Consider the following 16,915-nt stretch of genomic DNA (forward strand, 5'->3'; position numbering starts at 1 on the left):
AGCAGAAAACAAAAGGGAGCCCCCATTTCTTCAGCTCCAGGAATAAGGCAGGACCCCTTGATAGCTAGGAACTCTGAATAAGATCATCCTGAAATGACTTCCTGCCTCCCAATCACCTCTGGCGAGAGGAAAGAGGAGCCCTGCATCCCAGCCTCTAGCTACCATGGCCTCCTGGCTATTGTCCCACACACCAGGCACATGCCTGCCTCAGGGCCTTTGCACTCACTATTCCTCCTGCCTCCTCCCCCAGACCTCCTCAAGGCACATCCCTCATCTGTAGGTCTTTGCCCCAGTGTCTCCTTCTCATTGAGGCCTTCCTTGCTCACTGTTTAAAACTGCAACCCCTCCCAACTGCCCCATTATTCCCCAGCCAACCGTCTCCACGGCACTGATCACTTTTTGTTTATTGTCTCCTCCAGTTGCGCTGTAAGTTCTATGAAGGTGGGGCTCCTTGGCTATTTCTTCCTCTGTTGCCTATCCAGTGCCTCGATCAACTCTATGCTGGGCACATAGGAGCCGTCAATAAATCTCTTCTGAATTAATGAACAGAATCAATACTCTTCCCCTCCAATGCCTTCCCAACACTCCTGTGGTGAAGACTCAGCTCCTCCCCAGGGGCAAGGTGGTCTGGCTTCTATCTACTGTTCTAGCCCCACTAGGGCCTTGCCTCCCTTCCACTTGGTCCCTCCTACTCTCTTAGCTCCTCCTAGCCTCAGGGCCTTTGCACCTCCCTTTGCATCCCTCCCCTGTCTGAAATGCAGCTTCACCAGCACACTGCGCCCCTGCCTACTCCGCAACCTTTAGGTCTCAATTGATGCCCAATCTAAATCAGGCTATTCCAGTGGCCCGTGGCTACCCACACTTTGCCTTTACAGCTCTTGTGATGGTTTGTAACCAGAAATTATCACACTAGTATCCATTTACCCTGGACTTGAGTGCTTTGAAGGTAGGAACCACGAATGTTTTGCTTACTATGTCTAGCCCTAGGCTCAGTGGACTCACACAAATCATCTAACTCGTTGAGCCTTGGTTTCTTCTTTGTAATAGGGGTAAGTAGTACCCTTTTAAGGCATTGTGAAATTATTTACAATTCTTCAGTCACTCATTCACTGCTATGGTCTGAATATTTGCCAGATGTTCAACATACATCAAATTCATATGTTGAAATCCTACCCCCTAAGGGGAGAGTATTAAGAGTGGGGCCTTTGGGAGGTGATTAGGTCATGAGGGTAAAGCACCCTTGAATGGGATTAGTGTCCTTACAAAAGAGACCCCAGGGAGCTCCCTCACTGCTTCCTCAATGTGAGGTTATAGCTAGAAGGTGCCATCTGTGAACCAGGATGCGGGTCCTCGCCAGATACCGAATTTGCTAGCACCTTGACCTTGGACTTCCCAGTCTCCAGAATTGTGAGAAATGAATTTCTGTTGTTTATAAGCCGCCCAGTCCATGGCATTTGGTTAGACCAAATGTGTTTTTTGTTTGTGTTTGTTTTTCAGCACCCAACATATGCCAGGCCCCCAAATTTCTGGTTACAATCCATGAGCAGTGCTACACAGACAGAGCCATATCTGCCTCCATGGGCACCCAGAAGTCCCCAAGTTCAAGGATGTGCCTGCCTGACTCAGCTATGCCCCAGCACTCAGCCCAGGGCCAAGAAAGGGTTCCCTGGGAGTTTGCTGAGTGAAGAAATGAAGGCCCGCAGCTGCCTCGCTGTGCGATGTTTGCCAAGTCCCCTTCTTGCTCTGTACCTCAGTCTCCCCTTACGTACAACAAAGAGGCAGGACCCCAGCCTCCATCAGTGTTCTAAGGGCCTGTCCCTTGTCTTCCAGAAAGCCTCCAAGTCCACCTGAGCATGCGCGGTGAGCAATGGGCGTGTCCAGTGTGTGTGTGTGTCGGGTCCTGCCCCGCCCCCAGATAAGCCAGGTCTGCACCAGCGTCTTGGCCCTGGGAGTGGGGACATCCAAAAGCTAGGAAAATGCTGACTGCTCCTCCTGGCTCCCGCGGTGCCACACTACATAGGATCTGCTCCCTTGTTCCAGCCGAGGGACAGAACACCCTCATTTCACAGGTTCGAAATCCGAGGCTCAGAGGGAAAGGTTCTGCTCAAGAACAGCTCTCACAGCCCTGCAGGCTGGGCTCATCCCCATGGGACCCCAGGTCTGAGCTCTGCCCCCAATTTCTGTGCATCTCCCCAGCAGCCACGTGGGCGGGGGTACCAGGAGGGGCCTCAGTGTGGGTGCGTGCTGTAGCGGGGTCCTAGAAACGGAAAGGCAGAGAAAGTAGGCAGGGGGAGGACATTAGAGACCTAGAGGCTGAGATGCAGAAAGGCCACTGGGGAGGAAAGCAACGGCCGCAGGAAGGGTGAGGAAGCCGAAAGGTCACTGCGACTAGGCCACCCGCCCGCCAACAGCTGTCACAGCCTGTCCCCACACTTTGGCCCTGTGGTCCCAGGAGGCCCCTCTTAGGAGGTGTGCTCTGAATCCCTAGAGCTATCCGCGAGTCTGGCCCAGGTCAAGGCGGTCAGTCACCCCCGCTTCCCAGGGCTGGTGTCTGGCTCACAGACTGTCCTAGAGTAGGACAGCTGGAGCCCAGCCCTTCAGTGTGATGGCTCTGGACCCACTGCTGGGGTCGTTATGCCCCAGAGAGTGAATCCAAAGCTCTTGTGACAGGTTGGCACTGGAGGCAGGGAGGGGGCTGGGGCTCCTGCTCCTCATCCTACCTGATCCGCCACGCCAGCCGCAGTGCCATTACTGAGCAGAGAAAATGTTTCCAGTTCCTGCAGAGATTAGAGAAATGGGGAGAGATGAAGACTCTGGAAAGATGCTCTGGGTCCCATCAGCCGCGGGAGCAGAGGGGCCCCAACACGGGCTGCTGGGGTTCTGTAGGCCCCTACAGGGTCCTACCCTAAGGCTCCCTGCCCCTAGGCCGGCCCGAAGTTATCTGCCCTGTCTCGATTTGGGCATTTTCTTCCTGTACCTGGGACCAGGGCAGAGGACATCCACATAAGTGCTCCTACTGTGTGGCAGGCACCACCTCAAACATTCTTTCCTTGTGATCCTCCCACGAACCCCCCCGAGGCAGGCATAAGGATCCTGATGTTCCAGATGCGGAAAACCCAGGGGAGAGAGAACTAAGTTGTTCAAGGTCACAAATGACTCTAGAGCCATTCCCTCTCCCCCATGCAGCTTCTGACATAAAAGAGATGCCAACTGAATAAACGTGGATCTCAAAGAGCCACACGGATGCCCATGTCTCCAGGACGCACCCTAGAGAGGTTATTCGAGAACACAAGGCCGAAGGACACCAGTGTCAACTCAGGCCATCTCTGGGTGTTTAAATCAGCCAGGGCAAGGGATGGAACAGGGGCGCTTGGGTGGCTCAGTGGGTTAAGCCGCTGCCTTCGGCTCGGGTCATGATCTCAGGGTCCTGGGATCGAGTCCCGCATCGGGCTCTCTGCTCGGCAGGGAGCCTGCTTCCTCCTCTCTCTCTCTCTGCCTGCCTCTCTGCCTACTTGTGATCTCTCTCTGTCAAATAAATAAATAAAATCTTTAAAAAAAAAAAAAGGGAGGGAACAGGTTTTAGCAGCTGGCGTGTAAGGCGAACTGCACGCTTTGGCTGTTCTTTCCTTTCCCAAACGGTTCTGGACGCCGGTCCGGGGCTTTCAGCCAACAGAGAGAGAAGATCACCTGTTATCAATCCTCTCTGTTCTGGGCCGGCCCTGGCCGCCCTCGCCCACTTCTGCCCAAAGGTGCCTGGTTCTCCTTCAGACCTCCCCATCTCCACCCTCGCCCACCCTCAGTGCCCAGAGCCCACCTTACCTGGGGCCTCTTATATGCTTTCCGAACTCGAAGCCCAAGCTTCTGAGCCAGCTCCTGACCAAGCTGAGTTACACTTTCATCCTGGAGCGACAAGACCCAGAGTGCAGCGGGTTAGTCTCTCTGGAGACCCTGTGCAGCCCTCCTGGGCAACGGCAGGGCATGTGTGTAGGGTTGGGGGGCGGGGGCAGGGAGGGATGTCCACTGTTACCCCATGTTACTGACAAGGGGGTGAGACCCCAGGAGGGGTTACTGGCTGCCCAGGTCACACAGCTTGTACATGATGGGGCTGACCCAGAACTCAGGCTTCCCTTTGTCCTTTTACTATGGGGAGGGGAAAGAAATAATTTTTTATTTTGGAATTTAAGATGATCTTTTTATTTCTAAAACTCAGGAAGCAGTAGTGTTATTGTAGAGGGCTGATATGCTGCAGAGAGAGCAAGTGCTCCCCAGGATCACCCCCATCCCGAACCCCACTCCAGGCTCCTCCCCAGAGGGAGCGTGCCTCATGCTCTGATCTGTTTCCCTACAGATCTTTTCTGGGAATTTACATATGTCCCTACAGACCTAGAAAGGATGCTCGGTTTTGCTTTGTGAGGATTTTCTTCTTCTTCTTCTTTTTTTTTTTTTTTACATAAGTGAGATCATATTGTACCTATTGTTCTACAACTGGCTTCTTTCACCACGCAATGTCTTAGAACTCTTCGCAAGAGAGGACATGTGGGTGGTGCCCAGGCCCATAGGAGCGAGAATGTGGGAAGTCTGGAACATGGCGGGCCCACGGTTAGTGCTCAGTAACAGCACCCAACATTCCTTCCCCCTCCAAGGCTGTATTACTGCGTGCGCCTTATGTGGCAGGCAGGGGCGAGGAGTCAGGGACGTCACTGTCACAGGAAAGACAACCCCAGGCCTCATGGAGGCTCCCGTCCGGTGGGGGACACCAATCACGAACAAAGGAACGGTAACTATGGTCCAGGCACCAAAGGGGCAACAAGGATGTTGTCACAACCTGTGCCTTTGTCCACCTCCCTACCAGATGAGCTCCTGAGCCCAGGGCCAGAGTTGTAGTCATCTCTGGTCCCCAGCACCCAGCAGGGAGCAGAGCTCAGCCAGCATTTGCCAACAAAGACTGGAAAATGGGGGAGTCCCCCAATTCAGTCAGAAGTCCACATCTGGGAACTTTCCTCAGGCAAGTGAGCGGCCTCGCCGGGCCCCAGTGGCCTCACCGTGCAGTAGGGTAAACGCCCCCCCTGCCTGCCCCTGCACAGTAGACATGAGACTTGGATGGGGACCTTCTAGAAAATGCTGTACAGCTCAGGGACTACTGTCATTAGAAAGGATCTTAATTGTAAACTGAACTGAATCAGAGGGGCGCCTGGGTGGCTCAGTGGGTTAAACATCAGCCTTCAGCTCAGGTCATGATCCCAGAGTCCTGGGATCAAGTCCCGTATCGGCTCCTTGCTCCGTGGGGAACCTGCTTGTCCCTCTGCCTGCCACTCCCCCTGCTTGTGCTTGCTCATTAACTCTCCCTGACAAAGAAATAAATAAAAACTTAAAACTGAACTGGAGAAGCATGAGTAATAAACAAAAAATATCGGAAGAGTGAATGTTTCCTGGACTCACTGTGCCTGGCCATTGAGCCAACTGCCTTATATGATTTTCGGATTCCATTCTCATAGCCCGATCGTGCATGGTGTAGTGTCACCCCCGTTTGACAGTGGGTACAAACCAAGGCTCAGAGAGACTAAGCTGTGTGGGGCCAAGGTGACACAGCTAGTAGATGGCTGACTCAGGATTAGAATCCTAAACCCAGCTCTCTGACACCAACATCCTGGGCCACTGTGCACGTGCATGGCCTCCCCTCTGTTCTGACCGCCCAGACCCTTTTTGCTTCTTCTGGCCCCACTCAAGCCCACCTTCCTCCAGGGAGGGAGGCCTCCAAGATCCTGATCACTGCTGGGCAGAACTGAGCCTTTTCATGCCCATTATTTCCAGGATAAAGCAGGAGGGGCCCTGTATAGACACACAGCTAATGTGCAGGACGGAAGTGTTTCGTCCAAGGTCACACTGGGGTTCAGGGGTGGAGTCAGGCCTAGACCCCAGGGCTGTTTCCATGTCTCCCAGTGGACTGTGGGTCCTAAAGGGCACAGATCCGGGCACTTCATGGGTGCTTAGTAAATACTTGTTAAGTGGTTGAATAAAGGGGGAGAGACCCGTGCCCCAGCTGTGTGTGGGGGCCAGGCCAAGCGAGGCTCACTACGAGTCCATTTCCGGTCTCTCCCCCATGGAGGAACAGCCTGACATCAGGATCCCGGCATGTGTGGTCACTGCAACCCTGTACCATCATAGTACAGAGGTTAACATGCCAACTTCTAGGAGGAGCCTGGGTGGCTCAGTGGGTTAAACTTCTGCCTTTGGCTCAGGTCATGATCACAGGGTCCTGGGATCGAGCTCCACATAGGGCTCTCTGCTCAGCAGAGAGCCTGCTTCTCCCTCTCTCTCTGCCTGCCTCTCTGCCTGCTTGTGATCTCTGTCAAATAAATAAATAAATACAATCTCAATAACCACAACAAAAAAGATGCGAACTTCTAGAATCAGATCGCCTGGGTTCAAGGGTGGCCTCTGCCACCCCCAGCTGTGATCTCGGTAAGTTCCTGTCTCTCTATGCCTCTCTCCTCATCTTTAAAGTAAGGACAATAATACTATCTACCTCAAAGGGCAGATGCAAGGATTAGGTGAGCTAATATATTCGGTGTGTTTTCCATGTTTTTGGCAGCCTGAGAAAACACAACTAGAGCTCACAGTCCCTATCTGAGTGTTCGGGTCCATGCCCTGCCCCAGGGGAGGAAGCAGGCTCAGAAGCCCGGGCTGGGGCACTCACGTGGGGCCGGGCGAGGGAGCACCGGCTGCTGCACTCATACGCCTCCTTGTGGCGCCCCAGCTCGCTGAGGGCACGGGCCTTGCGGAACAGGGCCCGGATGTTCTCGCCATCTAGGCCCAGCGCTTTCTCGCTGTCCTCCAGCGCCTTCTCATACAGGCCCTGTGGAGAGGGGCGGGCAGCTCAGCGGCCGGCGCCTGTTCCCTCCCTCCATCCCTCCCCCGGGCCTCCTGCCCCTCTCCCTGCAGAGATGGAGGCCGCTGGAGGACCGGGGTCAGGGCAGGGGGCTCCAGGGCTCCAGGAAACAGCTCTGGCCTTCATACTCTGGTCAAGAGCATCCGTACGTCCAGCTGAAGGGGCCGCCCATGGGCACGGGCAGGCCACGGGAGCGGACGGGCCTTTAAATTGTTCAGTATTGAGCGTGGTGTTCCGGACATGTCTACTTCGATACCTGCCTGCGGCTCAGGGCTCCACAGACCGAGAATAATAAGGCACCTCTGAGAGGAAGGGGAAGCACAAAGGCGGCTCAGAGTACAGGAGAGGGTGTGAACAGGCATCTGGTAGACCCACTTCTCTGGGACGGTCCACTCCGGCCTGCGGAGCTGTTACGGGGGCCTCTCCAGGGCTCCCAGCAGAGCCTCTCCAAGGATCCGGTGAGAGACTGAGTCAGGGAGCAGGCTGGACAGGGAAGAGGTGGAGGCCAGAGCTTTCAGGGGGCAGGGGAGACAGGAGGGAGGAGCAGGAGAGGCCAGGCCTTTGCAGAAAGAGGCCGCCCAGCCCACCATGAGGGGAGCGGTTCTCAGCCCTGACTGCCCGGCCTCCTCCTGCCAAGGCCCGGGCCACCCTGAGAGCCTCACTTACTTCCTCCAGGGTGGGGCTCAGTAACATTACAAACCGTTTTTTTGCCTCTTGTGTGAGCACTTTGAAGGCTCTGCCGGCAAGTGTTCGGTGCAGCTGGGGAGACTTACAGGGGAGGGCGGTGGGGAGCCGGCCCTGCAGAAGCTCACTGGGGTACTGGCCTGGCTCGGCTGGGCATCTGGGGGAAGCGGTGAGCAGGGAGGGGGTGCAGAGGAGAGGGAGGGCGGGCGGCGCGCTCACCATGGTGAAGTAGCAGGCGGCCCTGTTGACATGCAGCTTGCACAGGAGCTCCTGGGGTAGGGCCACCTGGTCGGAGGCGGCGTAGTCGGCCACGTTCAGCCCCTCCATGTACTGCACCAGGGCCTGCTTATAGTCCTTCTCCCGGAACAGGTCATTGCCCTCAGCAAACAGGTTCTGCACCAGCTTGAGCAGAAAGGCCTGCCGGGGGGGCAGGGTGCAGATGGGGCTCAGGGGTGGAGGCCTGGCGCCTTGACTCTCTCGCCCCCCCCCCACCTGGGACACCCTCGCCCTTCCCCCTTGCCTTCCCCCAGCCTGGAAGCTGACACTCACCTCATACTCTTCTTGCTTTAGGGGTAGTGTCGACCTAGCAGGAAAAGGAGAGAGGTACGAAGTCCGGGTGAGCCCAGGGGCCTCAGACTCATGGAGGCCCCAGGAGCCCGAGCCAAAGGCCATAGACGAAGCCCAGGGTGGCGTTCTCCAGCTCGGACCTCCGATGTCACCTGGCAGACTGGGGTAAGGGGACAGCAGTCTTTTCTCCCTAAACCAACGCCAGGTTGGGCTTCCGTTTCTGATGGAAGGGTCGGAGCAAGGCCTTGTGTTTGCTCCAGGGCCACGGCCAGGCTTCCCCAGGTGCGGATGCTGAGAAAGAGCGGGCCCGCTCCAGCTCCGGCCGGCTGTCCTCCTCCCAACAAACCAGTTCCCTGAGAGCGACCATGCCTCGACACACCAAACCTGCAGACGCAGGCCCCAGGTGGCCCCGAGAGTGTACCTCAGGTCCCCCTGGTTCGGCAGCCTCCACCCTTCTCCCGTCCCTTCCTGCAAAACTCGCAGGACCCCGGCCAGTGCCAGGTGCGCTCGGAGTCTGACCCCTCGCGCCGGCCTCAACAAAGCAGACGGGGCTGTGGGCGCCCTGTCCTCGGCTGGGGTCAACGACATGCCCGCTCAGTGCACAAGGAAACGCCAGTCCAGGAGAGCGGAGGCACACCAGGAGAGCGTGAAGGGCAGGCTCCTGGTCCTTCACAGCACAGAGGGGAAAACAGACACTTGGAGGGGACAGTGACACAGCAGGGCGGCGGCAGAGCCAGGGCCAGAGCGCAGGGCTGGGCTCTTTCTGCTGTTCAGAGCTGCCACCAACATCTGGGCAAGAAAGAGCAGCCTGAGCCAGTGAGTGACAAGTGGTAAGATGCCAATGTCCCCTGATGTCCCCTGCGTGTGTGGGAAGGGCATGTCCCTGACTGTGACAGTGGGGCTCACATCCTGCCCTCTCACTCGCCTCTCCACCAGTCGGGGGCCAGGGCCCATCGCCGTTCCCTGTACTCCCAGCCAGGCCCCATCACTACCCTCCCTCCTGGCCTCCCCTCTCCAGCAACTAGCTCCCTGTCCAGCGGGGCACACCCGAACCTAAAGGTCACCTGAGTCTGGTGCTCAAGCCTCCATACAAGCCACTGCCTCCCCACCTGTGCAAACCACTTTATGGTCCTACAGTGCTCTGTGCCCAGAGGTCCCTAATAAATGCTTAGGGCACAAAGTCTATATGTGAAAATGCAATTAATTAAAAAGCAGCAGGTCTGGGATGCCTGGGTGGCTCAGTTGGTTGGACGACTGCCTTCAGCTCAGGTCATGATCCTGGAGTCCCAGGATCAAGTCCCGCATCGGGCTCCCAGCTCCATGGGGAGTCTGCTTCTCCCTCTGACCTCCTCCTTGCTCATGCTCTCTCTCACTGCCTCTCTCTCAAATAAATAAATAAAATCTTAAAAAATATAAAAAAAAAAATTAAAAAAAGAAAAAAGCAGCAGGTCCTACTGTGTTACCTTGTAAAGCATTCCCTTAGGAGACGACATATGGGTTCCCAGGAGGCTGTTCCTATTGCTAAACCTTCCTAGAACTCCCCCCTGGAAAGGGGAAGAACACTGAGCTACCACCTACCCCAAGCACAATGACTCTTGGAGGGCAGGGGCTGGTCTCCCTTCAAAGGTTTGGGAAGCCCCCAGCCAGTGGGGGAACCAGGATGTGGGACTCAAAGGCCCAGCTCCACAGAAACCAGTGACTTAAATTATTAAAAGACAGTATTTGTAAGGTTCACTTTGTTCATCAGACTGGCATCTGAATACATTTTGAGTGGTCCCCCCACATCAAAGCCCCCCCCCAAGGGGAAGAGGTGGGCCCAGAGAGGAGGGAAAGGTGGAGCACAGCTCTCACGGAGGCCTGAGCAAGGACAGTGTGTGAATGTCGACACGCGCTCCACCGGGACCACGCGGACACGGTGTGCCTGACAACGGGCCCAGTCTGTGGGAAAGAGGCAGGTCGTGTTTTAAGGATCTCTGTGAGAGAACAAAATTGGGGAGTCTGTATGAGGGTAGATAAGGGTGAATCCTAGTTTTGTGGGGATTCCCACTTAAGAAAAAAAATCCCACAAAACCAGAAACAGAGAATTGCTCAGGAAGCCTTCCATGGCTTCGGAAAGGACCCAAGCAAGTGAGGGGCCCTTCAGCTAACCCTTCAGTAATGGCATGATAAATGGGCCTCTGGGGATCTATTTATGAAAAACAAAAGAAAAAAGTTAGTAAAAATGCTTTGTGTGGGGGAAAAAAAAAAAAGGAAAACAAACCAATAAACAAACCCCAAACACGGCCTGTGGGTACTGAGGGGCAAATTATGGAAAGAGAGGTGGGTTTGGGGTCAGCTAGACCTGGGTTAGAATTCTAACACTTGTAGCTGTGTGACCGCAAACAAGTTTCTTAACCTCTCGGAGCCTCAGCAAAATGGAAATAAGGCCTCCTGCTTCACTGGGCTGTTGGGAGGATTGGGAAGAGGAAGGATGTGTAGAGCCCAGCACAGGGCCCAAAAGGTGTGCTTAATCAGTGGAAACTGGTTTATTGGTTGATTGGTTATAAGCTGTACACAGGCTAGCAGGAGAATTAACAGGAATTGTGCCAGGATATGTGGAGGGCGAGGGTAAAATGGTAGACGGAGGGGCGCCTGGGTGGCTCAGTGGGTTAAAGTCTGTCTTCAGCTCAGGTCATGATCTCAGGGTCCTGGGATCGAGCCCCACATCGGGCTCTCTGCTCAGCGGGGAGCCTGCTTCCCCCTCTCTCTTGGTCTGCCTCTCTGCCTACTTGTGATCTCTCTCTCTGTGAAATAAATAAAATCTTAAAAATAAAAAAAAATGGTAGGACGGAGCAGGACTAGAGGGTAACCAGAGTCAGGGAGTGTGTGTACATGGCGTGTTATTCCAGATCTACACTCCCCTGGCCCCTGCCTAGCACGTCCCACCTCCTCACTTCCCTGCACACATGGGAGTCTGAGCAGCAAAGGCTTATGGAGAAGAAACCGTCAGAGGACCCAGCCCACCCAGCCTGCCCGGCGGCCCCACACTCACTGAATGAACTGCAGCCCCTTCTCGATGTCCGCCTTCCGTCTCTGCCTCTCCATCAGTCTCTGGGGGAGAAACAGTCTATCCGTTAGTTAGCAGTGGCCGGGGGCTGGTCACCGTCCCTACCCCGCTGTGGGCTCTCTCATTCCCACACTCATCCCACTTCGCAGGTGCCCCCAAGGGCCGTGGCCCTTCTCACAGCCTGCAGACACCTTGTGAACCCAGCCACGCAGCTCGTGCCCTCCACGCCCATGCCCCGCTGGGCTGTTTTGTGCGGTGCCTTTGCTGGGCAGGGGATGCCTGGAGGCCACCTGCCTTTCCTCACACACGGGTGGGGGGGGGGCAGCCATTCTGCATCAAACTACCCCAAGGTCAAGGAGAAAACCTTGCTTTACCAGCAAACCCAGTCCAAGGAGAAGAGATACACAAGATACAAAATGATGCTGATGATTAGAGCTACAATGTAGCACCCCAAACAGAAGATCTCTTGGAATCTTTCAACAATGCCATGAGGCGGGTGTGATTTTGTCTCCATTTTACCAAGGTGGAAACAAGCTCAGGGAGCCCCAGTTAATGCGCTGGCATGCAGGCACCCGAAGCAGGATTTGAACCCAGGCCACCCTCTTTTAACCACCACCAAGCCCTCTCCTCAGCCCACACGCGTCCGGAGCCGGTGGGGCCTGCACCAGACCAGGGAGCAGAGCCTGTGCCCCATTTTGGCAAGATGGAGGGAGTTTCCCATGCCCCGGATGAGGGAGACAGAGGCTCGGCGAGGCTGAGAACAAGTGGATGGTACTGCACAGGCGCACAGAGCCTGCTCGAGAGGGAGCTGCTAAAAGAGAAGGGAGGCTCAGGCAGAGCAACTAGGGGTCACGTTTCTTTAGGGCAAGCCCCCCGGGGGCCAGGAGCTCCTGGCCAGATCTAGACACCCCACGCAGCTTCCACGGCACCGTGTACAGTCTAGAAGGCCCGCTGAAGGTCAGCTTGTCCCCCACCTGGTGGCAGCCCAGAAGGGATGTGGGCCCTCCCGTGGGTCAGAACCAGAGCCTGGGCTCCCACCGCCAAGTGCGAAGCAGGCGGGAAGCTGCCTGGTCTCAAGCCAGCACTTTCTGTCCAGGCCACTCACGGGCCCCTTCTGTGCTCTGCCCCGCAGTGTGGCCCTCGCTCTCTTCCTTACCAAATGTCCCCCAGAGAGGACCGTGGGCTCTGCTGGGAAGGGGGCGCTCCCTCAGCAGAGGGCTGCAGCACAGACACATGGGGGGCACCAAGATGTGAAAAGGCGTGAAAAGCACCCACCTACTTTGGGGAGGGAGCAAGTATGTCAAGTTTGCAGACTTCCTTTCTTCCTTGTTCTTTTTTTCTTTTTTTTTTTTAAGATTTTATTTATTTGAGGGGCGCCTGGGTGGTTCAGTGGGTTAAAGCCTCTGCCTTTAGCTCAGGTCATGATCCCAGGGTCCTGGGATCAAGCCCCACATTGGGCTCTCCTCTCAGCAGGGGGCCTGCTTCCCCCTCTCTCTCTCTGCCTGCCTCTCTGCCTACTTGTGATCTCTGTCTGTCAAATAAATAAATAAAATATTTTTTAAAAAAATATTTTATTTATTTGAGAGACAGAGACAGAGCACAAGCAGGGTGGAGAGGGAGAAGCAGGCTCCCTGCTGAGCAGGGATCCTGACGTGGGGCTTGACCCAAGGGCCCCGCGATCATGACCCAAGCCAAAGGCAAACCCTTCACTGACTGAGCCACCCAGATGTCCCACTTCCTTGTTCTTTATTTCCATCTTCTTCAACCATGTCCTCACAATCCTGTCTTGTGAGAAGAGCAGAGGTCACTAACCCATTTTACAGATGAGGACAGGGAGACACAAAGCGAGAAGTTTCTTTCCCAAGATCACTCAACCAGTGAGAGGCAAACAGCCCTGTCAGACCACACGCCATGTCCTTGACCACACTCGGAGCTGCTCTGGGCCTCACTCTCCGCCTCTGTGCTGCTCGTCCGATGACCAGCCCCGCCAGGAAGGGTGGCTATGAGGCTCTAGAGATAAGAAGTGTGGGATCAGGGGAGCTCAGTTCCCCAAATTTCATTCTTCCCATGTGCTCTTCCCAGGGAGGGGTGAAGCCACACCGAGTCTTCAGACTCCCAGAATAGTGCTCTTCACACCAGCTGCTCGCACTGGGCAGGGCCTGGGCCATCACCACATGCTCACCGACACCTGCTTGCCCTGCCAGAGCCTTGGGTCAGAGCTCTGGACTCAGACCCACCTGGGTGTGAATGACAGCACTTACGCTCGCTGCGTGACTGTGTGACTGTGTGACTTTGGGCCTTGGTCTCCTGATGGGGAAAGTGGGGCTGACAGCAGCTCCTGTCGCAATGCCGTCGTGAGCATTCAAGAGACAACACGGGTAGAGCACCTGGAGCGGAGCGACAGTCCAACCACCACAGCAGCAGGTGTCATTCAAGCCCGCTCCTCCCTCTTGCAGAAATCTGCATGTGTTTCCCGGGACGGACACAACCGTGAGCCTGTTCTCCCGCAGGAGGCAGGCGGTGATGGCCCTGGGCTGCCCGGGCCTTGCCAAGCACACCTTTTGGTTGGTCTCTCGTCCTCGGCTTCCTCGTCTGGGAAACAAGAGCTCATCCTCTCACGCCCACACCTCCTCTGGGCCTCCAGCCAGAATGGGCTGGGGTGGCCTTCCGGACTCCTGGCTTTTGGCCTTGTGGTTCCTTCTACCCGTGCTGCCATCCTCTAAAGGAAACCCCCTCCCTCCCAGGAAGCCTAGCCCCTCCACGAGGGCCCCTCCCTCCCTTCGAGGGGACCATCATATGCTCATTCTTCCGATTCCCTGGGAGCCTGGGGAGCCACTGACAGCTGAGACCCAGTCCTGGCCCTTCAAGGCCCTGCAAGGGAGGCTCACCTGGTGGGAGAGAAAAGGGAGCACCTGTCACCATGCAGTGTGGCACCGCAAGGGCAGGGGACCTTTGAGAGGGAGGCAGACCCCCTACAGGCCTAGACCACCAGCACCACAGGGTCAGGACCACCAGGCCCTGTCACTCCGACCCAGGTCAGAATCCAAGCCCCATCCCTCCCTACCACCTGGGGTGTTTCCTGCGCCCAGACAAGCGGACCAGCCTCTTCACTGCCCCCCACTTCCCTGAGGCCATCACTGGGTTCTGGGGGGGTGAGCGGGGTTGGGGGACAGGCCCTCCCCTCCCCCACCTAGAGCCTCTTGATGACTCGCTGTAATTTCAGTGATCACCTTTCCCCACACCATCTCCCGCCATGTGGGGGCGGTTGGTCTATTGCCTTCCGGAAGCCTGGCTCAGCCTGCAGCTCCCTCAGAAAACCACGGCGGTTGGAGAACAGTGTTCCCAGTCCCCTCTCTGCCCGGCCGTCTGAGCACACTTCAGGGAAACGAGCCCATATCCATCCCAAAAGGTAATTCCCAAATCTGAATCCGAAGCCAAGGAAAAAAAACATGCCCGGCCCCAGGCGGTATAAAGAAGGTTCCTCACCCGGCCTGGCGCGCGTCCTCCTCTCTGACCACCGCAACCCCCGCGCAGCAGCCGTGCTGTGTGCATGCCCGGCGGAGAGGGTTCCCATCCCAGAGCGGGCTAGCCCGCCACCCCGATTGGCAGTTTCCCGCTTTGTACGGTGGAGATTACAGACAGCACCTACCCACAGGATTAGCACAGAGAAGGCGCTCATTTCCGGGCCTGGGAGATGGCAGACACATAGCAAGGGGTAGCTTTTGGACCAGAATTCCTATGCTGGGCATTCAGTTCAGCATCCGCTGCCCGCCCATCACATACAGGGGAGAAGGTGCCCACCCTCCACACAGCTCTTCTTCTTCTTCTTTTTTTTTTTTATATAACCTTTCAAGATTAAATCTATTCTTTTTTTTTTTTTTTTAAGATTTTATTTATTTGCCAGAGACAGAGAGAGTACACACAAGCAGGCAGAGAGGCAGGCAGAGGCATCGAGAGAAGCAGGCTCCCTGCCAAGCAAGGAGCCTGATGCGGGACTCGATCCCAGGACCCCGGGATCATGACCTGAGCCGAAGGCAGCCGCTTCACCTACTGAGCCTCCCAGGCGCCCCTCCCCTCTTCTAACCGACTTACAGATGTGGAAAAACATCCCGCCGCCTGCACCCCAAACCAGACTTCTGTGGCGAACAGAAGAGGCTGTGATGAAGCACAACACAGTGGCTACATTTGGGAGGGCCGGGTCTGATGTGAGGGCTCGGAGGGCCTGTCCACCCCCCAACCCTGCTCCACCCGGCCCAGTGATGGCCTGAGCGAGGTGGGGGGCAGCGAGGAGGCTGGTCCCCTTGTCTGGGCGCAGGAAACACCCCAGGTGGTGGGGAGGGATGGAGCTTGGATTCTGACCTGGGTCAGAGTGACAAAGAGGACCACTTCTGAATGGGGCTTTCAAGGGTGAATAGGAGTTGGCTGCTCCGTGTCAGGGAGAGAGGGCCTTCTGGCAGGCGGCATTCAACTGTTTACGAAATCCCTGTCATCTCCCACATTTTATCTGACCCTGACTGATGACCCCGGGGCTGGGCCATTCTGGGGCCACATTTTGAGAAACGAGAAAGTGAGGCTCCGCCAGCTCGTGGGGGCCAGGCCCAGAACTATCGACTTCACATCCGTAAAAATGCTGCTGCTTTCCTTCCTCAAAGACACAGTTTGGTCAAAGACAACCGCTTGGTCATCTTCCTAGGCACCTAAGCCTGTCCTTGGGGTTGGTGCAGACTCATGGCCCAGAAAAGGCAGATGTGTCTGTGGGAGGATTCAGGGGAAGACTTGAGCGTGAAAATATTATTCTTCTTCCAACGTCTTGCTCCTGGGTCTATGACCAACCACGCTAGAGTCATTGTCTTGAGTGTAAAGGCCCTAGGCCAGGGCTGGCAACTAGATTTTATCTCAAAAGCAACACACCCAGGCTAGTAGAGGTTGGTAGGGCTGCCCCAAGGGGCTGGGCCCTAGTGGTGCTTAAAGAGAGAGTGCTGCCTTGTGCAAGATCGGCCCTAATAAACTAGGGATGCCCAGCAGAGATCCTTCATATGCCCCCTCCCCAGCGAGAGTACGACCACCGCTAAAATTCACAGTAATACAAAGTAACACCAAGCTAGAGGCCCAGGTCTTACAGGGACCCAGGATGCAGAGGAAATCACCACACCCCCTCCTTTGAGATTTTTCTGACTCCCGCAACGTTATTGGTGAGATAGTCTCCTCTGTGCCAAGGGCAGAGATAGCCCCGGAAAGCCAGGGTATACTTCAGTCCAATCAACATCCATGACCTCCCTACGCGGTGCTAGGCATGGGGGCAGGGGAGCTACAAAATGAGCTCGTGGCTCAGGCCCAGCCCCGCTCTCCAGGAACTCCTGGTCTAGAAGGAGGGAAAAGACAGGTGAGTCACCAGCTGCAGTACAGGCTAGCTGTGAGTGCAAAGGGCCTGGGCACTGAGAAAAAGGAGAGATGGGCCCATTGCAGGAAGCCAGGGAGGGCTCTTCAGGAAGTGTTCCTTGAGCTGGATGTGAAGGAGAATGACAGATTTCTTGGGGAGCTTGGGAGAGAAGGGACGGTCCTTACAGGACACCTGTCCAGAAACACGCGCACCGAGCCTGACCTGAACCCCCCAATCCCCTGTGGCATCCTACAATCTGCCCAGCTCTGATGATGGGGAAGCCCAGGCCACAGCCCACTCCAAGGTTGCCCACAGGGATCAGCCAGTAGGCCTGTCCCACAGCTAGGAG

At 56.0% G+C, this 16,915-nt stretch overlaps 1 protein-coding gene across 13 annotated transcripts in view; it reads right to left on the reverse strand.

Moving 5' to 3' along the window:
- The window catches only part of ZC3H7B (zinc finger CCCH-type containing 7B), a 57,786-nt gene that overhangs the window by 22,363 nt on the left and 18,508 nt on the right, over positions 1-16,915 (reverse strand). For 7 of the 13 annotated variants that reach the window (XM_082739968.1, XM_082739974.1, XM_082739976.1 and 4 more), the window contains exons 2-7: positions 11,172-11,246; positions 8,123-8,156; positions 7,793-7,990; positions 6,698-6,856; positions 3,820-3,900; positions 2,721-2,777 (exon numbers count right to left, since the gene is read on the reverse strand). In XM_082739968.1, coding sequence (XP_082596094.1) covers positions 2,721-2,777; positions 3,820-3,900; positions 6,698-6,856; positions 7,793-7,990; positions 8,123-8,156; positions 11,172-11,224 — 582 coding nt within the window. In that variant the 5' untranslated portion in view covers positions 11,225-11,246. The remainder of the gene's footprint in view (positions 1-2,720; positions 2,778-3,819; positions 3,901-6,697; positions 6,857-7,792; positions 7,991-8,122; positions 8,157-11,171; positions 11,247-16,915) is intronic. The other 6 variants (XM_082739975.1, XM_082739967.1, XM_082739973.1 and 3 more) reach the window with 1 other exon arrangement.

The sequence above is a fragment of the Mustela nivalis genome (genome assembly GCF_964662115.1).
Source record: "Mustela nivalis genome assembly, chromosome: 7".
Classification (NCBI taxonomy): Eukaryota; Metazoa; Chordata; class Mammalia; order Carnivora; family Mustelidae; genus Mustela; species Mustela nivalis.